Genomic DNA, 9,871 nt, shown 5'->3' with positions numbered 1-9,871 from the left:
TGGGCGGCAGACAACAGAAGATCTGCGCCGGGTGATTGGGATTTCTTGCGTTTTGTTGAAGCAGGCATGGTGGTTAGTTTGTAAGACCCATGGTCGATACGAGGAGAACGTTAGCCGCTAAAGATAGCGAATCTAATCCTGAGAATGAAATGAGGTCGAATCCTCGCCAGGAGCAGCAATCGCTAGAGGGCGGTGTAGAAACGGGGATGGACCAGAACGAGGGAGCGACTATGGAGGATGATTTCAGTGTGGAGAGCAGGTTACAGGCCGACGACCAGGGACAAACATTGTCACTAGGCGCTACAGGAACTGATACAGAAAAAATGGTTATTCGCCGTATGGAGTTAAAAGTGGAAATGGAACTACGAATGCGTGAAATTGAATCCAGGGAGCGACTGGCACTTAAGGAGATGGAGCTTGGGCTGTCGAATGGTCGAATGTCACCGCTTGTGCCGGGACAGAGTGATGAACGGTGTATAGGCTCAGATTCAATATCACAATGTGCGAAAGTCCTTAAGGGCTACAGAATGCCAGGCGATGCAGATGTACCATTGTGGTTTGAGGAGGTGGAGAAGCTTTTCACTACTTTCAATGTTCCAGACAGTAGCCGAGTGCACTTAATTTTGCCGGCACTGACAGAGCGTGTCAGATACTTACTTCGTAACCTTGACCGAGCCGAATGCACTGATTATGAGGCTGTAAAAACAGCGGCTCTAGAAGAATTAAAACTTATTCCGACTGAGTACCTTGAGAGATTTGAGAAAGCAGCGAAAAGGAAGGGGGAGACGTGGGCTCAGTTAGCGTCTCGCGTGAAAACGTATTTAATGTTCTACATCCAGGCTAGAGAGGTAGACTCAAAAGAGGCTTTGACTTACCTCATGGTGTCCGATCACATTAAGGCAAGCCTCAGCCCGGAGGGCATTGAATATGTGCGCCTTCGAGAAGGAGAGAGTTGGCTGAAGCCTAAAGAAATATCAAAGGCCCTACAGACCTTCGAGCAAGCAAAAGGTAAAGAGCGGGCTGCGAGACAGATTACTGTGCCAGTACTGCAAACGGGCCAAAAGCAGGGTAACGTTGAAAAACCCGCAGTAAAGTGCCACCAGTGCCATGGACTGGGCCATGTCGCTAGGAATTGCCCGCGAGTAACAGCAAATGAGCCGCGCCAGCAACAAGCCTATGGGCATAGGCGGAGGATGCAAAAGGTCACGCGGGTAGATGAGACTGGAGTAAAGGACGCAGCGGTAAACCAAGGCGCGGCTTTAACTGCTGAAGTAGGAGTGCCTATGCAAAATTCAAGGGCAGCCGCATCGAGACTACAGTTCGTAGAGCTTGTATGCGGAGACGTCTGCACCGAGGCATTGCTTGATACGGGAAGTGAAATGATGATAATAAGAGAGAGCATACTACCGCAGGCACGTACAGAACCTTCGGGGACAGTGAAGCTAGTGTCGGCTTTCGGCAGATCTATTCAGGCGAAATTGGCGACGGTCCCTCTAAGGATATCTCATACAGGAACAATCGCAGACGATCAAAAGATAGGCATAGTATGTGCCCTCACCAATGAGCTTACTGAGGGGGTGCACTGTTTGCTGTCGTCAGAAGACTGGCAGCTGCTTGAGAAGCACAGCGATAGAGCGTTCACAACGAGTACTAGTACTGCAGTCAGTATGGCGGCAAATCAAGAACCTACAGACGCGGCAAATCAAAATTGTGAGGCACTGGTAAGCGAAGTTGACAGGGCACCAAATGACGACGTTCCGCGCGAGGCACTCGTATGCGAAGTTGGCAGGGCACCAAATGCCGACGTTCCACGCGAGGAAGCAGAGCCACCTTGGAGGGAAGATGCAGTTTCACTGTCTAGCCAGCGAGAAATGTTTCGAGCAGCGCAGATCGCTGACGAGAGCTTGAGGATGGCAAGGGAAAATTCTAAGCACGGAAAGGCGGGTATGTTCGTTACTGAGGGATTGCTGCACCATTGGAATTCAATAGCGGGTACTAAAGTGCGACAACTGGTGCTTCCCCAAGAGAGACGAAAGGAAGTTCTGTCCTTGGCGCACGAATCGCCGTGGGGTGGACACCTGGGACCAAGGAAGACGAAGGCACGCATAAAGTACAACTTCTATTGGCCCGGTATGGAAAAGGAGATTTCAGTGTACTGCCAGTCTTGTCATGATTGCCAAATCCGCCCAGGCAGGCATCACACTGACAACATATCCATCACCCCATTAACGAGGCCTGAACTGCTTAAGAAAGAAGTAAGCCGCCAAGTGGAGGAGTTTCTTGAGTTAGGATTAATTTATCCTGTAAAAAGTGAATTTGCACACCCAGTTATGTGCGTGGGAAAGAAAGATGGGACGGTGCGAATGCATATTGACCTCCGAACTTTGAATGCAGGAACTCGTTCAGATGCGTTTCCGATTATTAACTCACATGAGCTAATTTTTCGGGTCGGCCGCGCGCAGTTTATCACGCTAGTGGATATAAGGCGTGCCTACTGGCAGGTGCCGATGGACCCGCACAGCCAAGCGCTTACCGCATTTGTGACGCATGAGGGGCCAGATCATGCGCAGCGCGCATTAGAAGAGAAGCTCGATTATTGGCCCTTTGGCGCCGTGGTCAATGTCGTCTCTGCCCACAACCCCCTGTCATACTTGACAACGTGCACTCCACACGGGGCGAAATTGGCTAGATAGGCTCTGCCACTTCAGCGTTATAACATAACAGTGAAACATAGGAAACGCAACAACAATAACACAGATGCGCTATCCAGGCTCCCCAACTTGACAAGGGAGCCAGCCTCGAGAAGGCGTGAATGTTCCCACTCAACCGACGCTCGACGAGCAGGGTGCCGTGTGTTAAGTCGGGCACTTACGAAGAGACTTTGGCCTGGCGGTTGCATAGAACGGTGCCCGTGAGTGTTGTGCGCAGACTTGTGAACAGTGATGAACAATGTGGCTTTGTGTGAGCTTCGAATGTGGACTCTGCGCAGTGCATGATGTTGCTGCCCATTCAGTGAACTGTAATGCAGCACGCACCAATGTTGCGCTCTAGTTTATTTTATTGATTGTTTCTTTGCTTTGGTTCTCGAAGACTCGAGTACCCAGGAGAAACTGTGCCCCGGGAGGGCTGACATTTGTAATGTGAAAGTGTTGCGGCCTCTTTGTTAGGAAGCATAAACGAGCTGATAGCAAGCTCGGTTTATACTCTTAGAGGGGGCGTGTAAGGCCGCGCCACTTTTCCAGCTGCATACCTTTGCAGGAAGCAGGACGCCGGCACACGCGGAAACCGCTCCCTAGTATAAGCGAGAGCCCCCGAGTACATACGGGGAACGAAAATGGTCGCTTGACGCACGGACCGCCCCCCCCCCTAACGACGTGGGCTATCGCTGGGAAGGCACCCAGAGCTTCCCGCCGTGCCTCGTGAACCAAAAGCGCATTCCCAGGAGGGCCGTGACGGACACCTGTCATGGCGGACAGGCAGTGCTCACCAAGAATGTGGGAAGACAGGGGCGATCCTTAATCTGGTTTCCCGGAGCGGCAGCCAAACCCCTTCATGTATATTAGCTGTGTCCCGCCGTCGGTAGCGCGGCAGCATCGTGGACCCTTTCGCCCCCTCCTCTGTTGCTGACGGGCGACGCGGACCGATGGTGGGTGGCGGTATGCATACCTGAGGCAAGGATTAGCTCCGAAGAGAGAGCGTATGGATACTCTCACTTGAGAGAGAGTGGTGGCGTATTTGTTTTTTTATTTAGTTTGTATTGTTAACAAGACTCTGGGTTCGAGGCTAAGCCCAACCCAAGGAGTTGTCCCCATCTCTCATGGTATTTTTGATTGGAGAATTGATGCTTAGGGCGGGCCACTGAAAATGACCGCCCTTAGTCCTTTGTTAATCAAGCGCTTAAAAGCGCATGTAAAGGGATGCAGTCCAGTCCAGTCTGAGCTGGGGCTCCATGCTTAGCATGTAACGTGATGCTACTTAGGCTCTAACCTGCCCGGTCGATGATTAAAGTCGCGCGAAGTTAATTCTTTTGTAAATTCAGTTCTGCAATTTCCAGTTTAACTCTCTGTATATGTATGCTGTAAATATATGCTCTGCTGTCATCATCTACAAGCTCGCCTCCTGTCCATCTTCCAAGCCGAACGACACTAGAGGAAGGGTTTGTGAACCATCCTCGAAGAAACGGACGACCTTTGAAATTCTACTCCATCTATTTGAGTTTTTAGTTGTTTTTAAAACGGCGCGCAGATAAAAGATTACTGTGCTGTTCAAGCTAGGTACATTTAGCGGGATTTTTCATGCTCTTAAAAGTTCATTGTTTGGCCAGTGTGACCTAATTAAAAAAATTTCGCGGTATGTAATCATGATGGTGTTAAATGAATGTCTGCAGTGGAAACATTCACATGAGAGCCAACAGCTTTCACCTTGTTGGTACTGAGAAATAATCATGAGCAGTATGGAAGCAAAGGAGGGTTTAAGATTTTCAGCGAGCTTCTTTTTATGTTTTATGTTAGGTTCTCTTTTGGGCCACTTTCCCTTCTTTTCTTCATCATGCCGCGTCATTAAACAGGGTACATAACCTAACCATGCCCTGATTTATTTGTACATCCTTGCTAGTTCGTAGTCAGCACATGACTATTGCAAACTAATTTGTGTGTTGCTGAACGTAGTTCTCTGAAACCCTGCATTAAACGAATAAGTACCAAATATGTGGATGATTTTTTAATATTTCTATAATAATCAACAAAAAACTTTTCCAATACCTTGTGCTTGGCGCATGATGGCCTCAATTTCCTATGTTCCATAGAACCCAACACAACAACAACAAAGGGCAAAGAAGCTGATAAAAATGTTTCGAAGATGAAAAAAAATTTAAGGCATATTAGCAAAAAAAAATGTTTTTGAGGCATATTCAGCGATCTGTTGCAAAGGGACGTGGTTCTCATTTGTTTTCTAATGGCGGTGGTATTTACTTCTAAATGTTAAATTGAAACATTTTCAAGCGAGAAAATAAATTTGAAATTTGTGTCCCTGCGTTCAATCCCAGCATTCCTCACTGCACGATGCTCCATGTGAATTATCCTTATATTTTGGCGTTCAAAGGACCGCTGGCATGTTCAATCACATTTTTCACATTCAACTCGAGCATGATGTAAGTCCAGCATGCCCCATTGAGATAGAGATAAAGGCTCGATATGCTGAAACTTGCATATCCATCTTAAATGGTAGTGCTCTTGTAAACCGCTTAGTCAGTTCAACTTCGTTTTCTTCAATCATTTGTTGGAGCACGCAGAGGGCTACAACACACCTGATAGTTTTGTTCACTGATGTAAACAGCTCATAGAGCAGTATTTGACCCTTGTATGGCGTGTGAATACTTTTTGTTGCTGCCAAGGGCGTCACAGTTCCTTAAGTACAGTCACAAGCACTCTTCGCATGTGACATGGTGAAAAAGTCTATTCCACTGAAAAATTGAAAACCTTTTCCTGGTAGTAGTGGTTTTTAACTATAATTGATCAGACCGGAAAATGTGCTTCCCGGCTCAGTACTCTTTGCGTTGAGCAACAATAGCAATTCTGCAATTCGGCCACTTTATTTATACTTTTCGTAAATGTACCCTTCATCAAGTTTCTGTATTGCCGAACCTAGCGGCATTAAAGCCCAGCACACCATTGTATTCGAGCAGTGGAGTAGTGGTTCTGTGTATATTTGCAGCTGGCGGCAAAATGTGTTGCAGTGAGGAGAAGGCACGGAAAAATGTCAGATGTTGAACGCAAGAACTCAACTTGCAAAATTGTTTTCTCACTTAAAACAAGAATGCTCCGATTAAATTTCTTGAAATAAATGTCATTAAATGGCGTTTTCCAACTTTATATCTTTCATAATATAATTAAGATCGCCTCATTATGGAATAGACTGCTGAATGTCTCAAAAAGCAAATTTTCTCAACTTTAGAATTCTTTACGGACATGACTTATGCTTTTTTCTCTATGAAACATTTTATCGCTTTTATTGCCTTCTGGACAGCTTAGGGAAATAATTCGAGTAACTGCTGCGAGAATAAAAATTTGATATACAATTTCAAATTTTCATATTTTGTACCTTGTTTCATGTTTTGTTTAAAACAAAATACGTTCAATTTGCTGTATATGGAAGCGCAATACTTTTTATTTATATAAAAAAGTTTCATACTCATGCGTAAGAATGTTTTTTTCACAAATTTTTGCAAGGCTAGGTTTGGATACCACTTCGAAATGTGAGACCTCGGCCACGAAACAAAAAAAAATTATTCTCCTAAAGAGAAGCTGGGCTAATGTTTGTCATAGTAATGCAGTAATGTATTATTTTTAAAGAAATCGAAGATGGCTGAGTACTAAGTCTGGATCAGTTGAAGTGTAATGACCTAATCACATTTAAATGCCAACTGTGTGCTGGTTTTAAGGATCCTTTATGAAATTTTGTAGGTCGGTTAATATACTGCAGTGTATGTAGAATGCAATTTTTTCTGCTTGCATAATTTTAATTGTCCCACATCATGCCGTTTACTTTGCCTCTTGTGTAGAAATATTTATTGCTTTGTAACTAATTTTTGGTGCAGGCATTCGCCCCATATGAATACTGCTTCTCATGAGCAGTATAGTCAACTGGACGAGTGGAGTGGTCTGACTGTATGTACTTTTGCTAATTTTTTTAGCACATTGTATTCATTCATATGGCTGCTTGGTATTTCCATGTTTCATATGTAACTGCAGGTGAAATGCAGCTCAGTTCTAAGGATGAACGTGGCCATTTGTTAACAGCATTTTACAGTAGCGTTGTTTGCAAAATGATTTTTATCTATTTATCTAGTTTTTACTTTGTTCACTACAAGGTGCATGTATCCCTTAAAAAAGGAAATCAGAACTCACAGAGTCGAAAATTTGCCTGACTTGTTTGTTTCCAACATTATGATACCACTGCTAGCATTTTTGATCTCCAAAGGCACACGTTTATGTGTATGTATTTCTTCAAGAGTGGGTGCAGAAATGAAACATCTGCTTGGAACCCCTTGTGGTCGTTTTCCAGGTCTAGAAAATATGTTTGAGAGTATTTTAATCTTGGCAAAACAGCACGCTGCGTAACAGGACACAAGATTGAGACAGATACAACTCTGAAAACTGAGGAATTTATTGTTTTGCTCAAAATAACCCGTTCAGGTGGCAACTAAATCTGCTCAAAGGAAAAATCTTCTTTTGAATAAATGACGATCAGGTGACTAAGTAGAAGTGATGTGCATAAAATTACGCAAAGATATTCATATTTAAGCATATTTTATTCGCGTCCACATTTGTGGACATAGCGCCTTATACCTGATACATAAACATAAACACTGCTACATTTGGTTGCCTTTTCTAACTGACAGTTTTACATGAATAAATATTTAGCTCTAGAAATATACACTTCAGGGGATTTATTCTCCACTTCGTGACTTAAAAAAACAAATAAAAACGGTTATTCTGTGATGACAGGCAGAGGAATATTCGTTATTTCGAGCCCAACGTGGCTTTTAAAAGTGCAGCCTTCACGTGAGCTCCGTTGTGTAATTAACATGTTCAGATACTACAAAAATGGTTGCTTTCATCATAAATAATGCTTCAAGTCCGACTGGAGTGGAGGGGTCTCGAGTGATCTGAGCACAGGTGGAGAGAGAAAGAGAGATAGCATCTTGCGTCCTGCTTTACACGTCGTTTTTGCAAAAATGAGACTTTTTAAAGGTCGTTGTTTGATCGGTTTATGTCAGAGACCTGGAAAAAACTGTCCCCTGGCTCTATGAATATGCTGATTATAGTTGAAGGGCTGGAGTCGTCCAACGTTCGTTTTGTTTTAGCATAGTTATCAAACCCTGTAAGGAGTAAGCCCATTTCGTACCATACGTGCACAAAAAAACGGCGCATTCTGAGGAGAAAACTCCACTGATATTTTGGCATTAAGGCGCTGTCTACATTTGTAGACGTGCCACTCTGCACGCCTACTGCAGCACTTTTTCTTCGTCTATGACAATGAAAATTGGTGTGCCGTTTCTACATCAACCTATCGACACATTCCGAGTCCTAAATTGCACCATTAACGATTATTTGTAAAGATAGAATGCCAAAAAGAAAGCTATTTACTCATCCCGCCAAAAAAACAACGTGATGTTAATATTTTCTTTTTTTACAAAAGCATTTCGCTCTAACTGAAAGAGGTGGTGCCACAAACTTGACAAAGAGGGTAAGAATAGTAAGAGCGCGGTATTCAAAGGTGAACGTTCGCCTTGCGTACGAAAATATGAGGAGGCTTAGGTCCCGTCCACATATATGCACCGAGCGCCTGAAGCGGATAAATACCGGAAGCATCATCCAAAATGCAGAGAAGGAAAGCCGATGTGCTTACGCAGGTTGAACCATTCTTGTGCATGATGTAGGTCTGGTATATCTCGCGCCTAAGCTATCGATTATATTTTCTCATAATTTTACAATCTCAAAATTGTGGAATACACTCATATTCCGACAATTGAAATGCTACCATGCTGCCATATCCTGTCAGTGTTGCCAACATGTTCCAATACATGTATGTTAACCCACCGAACTCATTTCCCAACATATGACGCTCCTCAGGACACAGGGATCTTGTACAGTAAGCCACTGTCGCATACTGTGAAATTGTCTCTGAGCTTCGTCTTACACGGACCTGTCTTTAAGCTCCTTTGCTGGGCGTGTTGCATACTAATTTCAACTACTTTCTGCGAAAAAAAATGAAGCCATTGCAAAGAAATTCTAACAAGCTGCAAAAGAAGGTCAAGTGCCAAACATTGAAGAACGAAACCCAAAAAATTGCGTGAAGCTTACAACTTGACCAAACTAGGGCGGGCTGTGAAGAAGGGTGGGAGTCTATACCTTATGTACGGCAGAAACACACAAGGATAATTGGCCTTTTGGTGGAATTGTCTCTGAACAAGGATCGTGGCAGCAACGCTTAGGGTAGTATCTGCAAACATTGCTCTCCTTGCTGACAGTGAAAGACCTTTTCCTGGCAAAGAATCCAGAAATGTCTGCAGCTCTCCAGAACAAATGTCTACTCTATTGTAATCAATGACTTACATTAGACGCTGCCACATACCGCCTTGTTTGAGATGGTAACGAAAGGCATTAATTCTAAGTTGGAAGTACGATTCCAGAACCAATGCGGATGGATTCCTGGAGTTGTTAACCATCTATTTGTGTTCTACCTATGTAAAGATTAATGACAATCTGTACATTCAGTGGCAAGGCGTATGCATCGCTTCCTGCATTGCACCAATTCTCAGTGACTCTCTGCTGACCTGCCTGGCAAGATCGCCAACTAATAGAAGCTTTTCGTAGCACGAATATGATAACGACCTTCCGATTTGTGTACTTCCTAGTAATACACAAGCTAACCGAGGGAAAAGCAAGAACATCGTTGACATTTTTTAGACCTCCGAAGTTCTTGCCAATTTTGAGCTGACCAAATAAATGCCAGTGGAGGTAGTTTCATTGTCTCTATTTATGACTGTACATTGGAGAGGACCATAAGTGCTTGTGCTTTCTTCTGCAGTCGAAGAAAAGTGCCTACAGACGAACTGAAAAATGCCCTAAACAGATTGTATATAGACCGTCAGCAAAAAAGTGTCGAGGCCGAACTTACGTGGTTACGTGAAGCTCGTTTTACAGATGACCTCATCTGCAGCCTTTGTTCCAAGGTAAATAGAGAAATTTGCCGATCAACCCCAACGAGGCTTCAGAAAGCATTTAAGATTCACAAACAATTGTGTTAATCACAAATAATCAACATCTGAACCCCTTAAAAGTGACACAAGCAGCAAAACCGCGATAAA

General features: G+C 44.0%; 1 protein-coding gene across 1 annotated transcript; it reads left to right on the top strand.

The window, feature by feature from the left end:
- Window positions 1-206: 206 nt before the first annotated feature.
- Window positions 207-3,016, top strand: LOC144123277 (uncharacterized). Its single transcript, XM_077656134.1, has 2 exons — window positions 207-1,721; window positions 2,990-3,016. The coding sequence occupies exons 1-2, from the start codon at window positions 207-209 to the stop codon at window positions 3,014-3,016; spliced, it is 1,542 nt and encodes a 513-aa protein (XP_077512260.1).
- The last annotated feature ends 6,855 nt before the right edge of the window (window positions 3,017-9,871 follow it).

Source organism: Amblyomma americanum, chromosome 1 (genome assembly GCF_052857255.1).
Source record: "Amblyomma americanum isolate KBUSLIRL-KWMA chromosome 1, ASM5285725v1, whole genome shotgun sequence".
Taxonomy (NCBI): domain Eukaryota; kingdom Metazoa; phylum Arthropoda; class Arachnida; order Ixodida; family Ixodidae; genus Amblyomma; species Amblyomma americanum.
The sequence above is the reverse complement of the archived record's forward strand: the minus strand, read 5'-3'. Positions and strand labels throughout refer to the sequence as shown.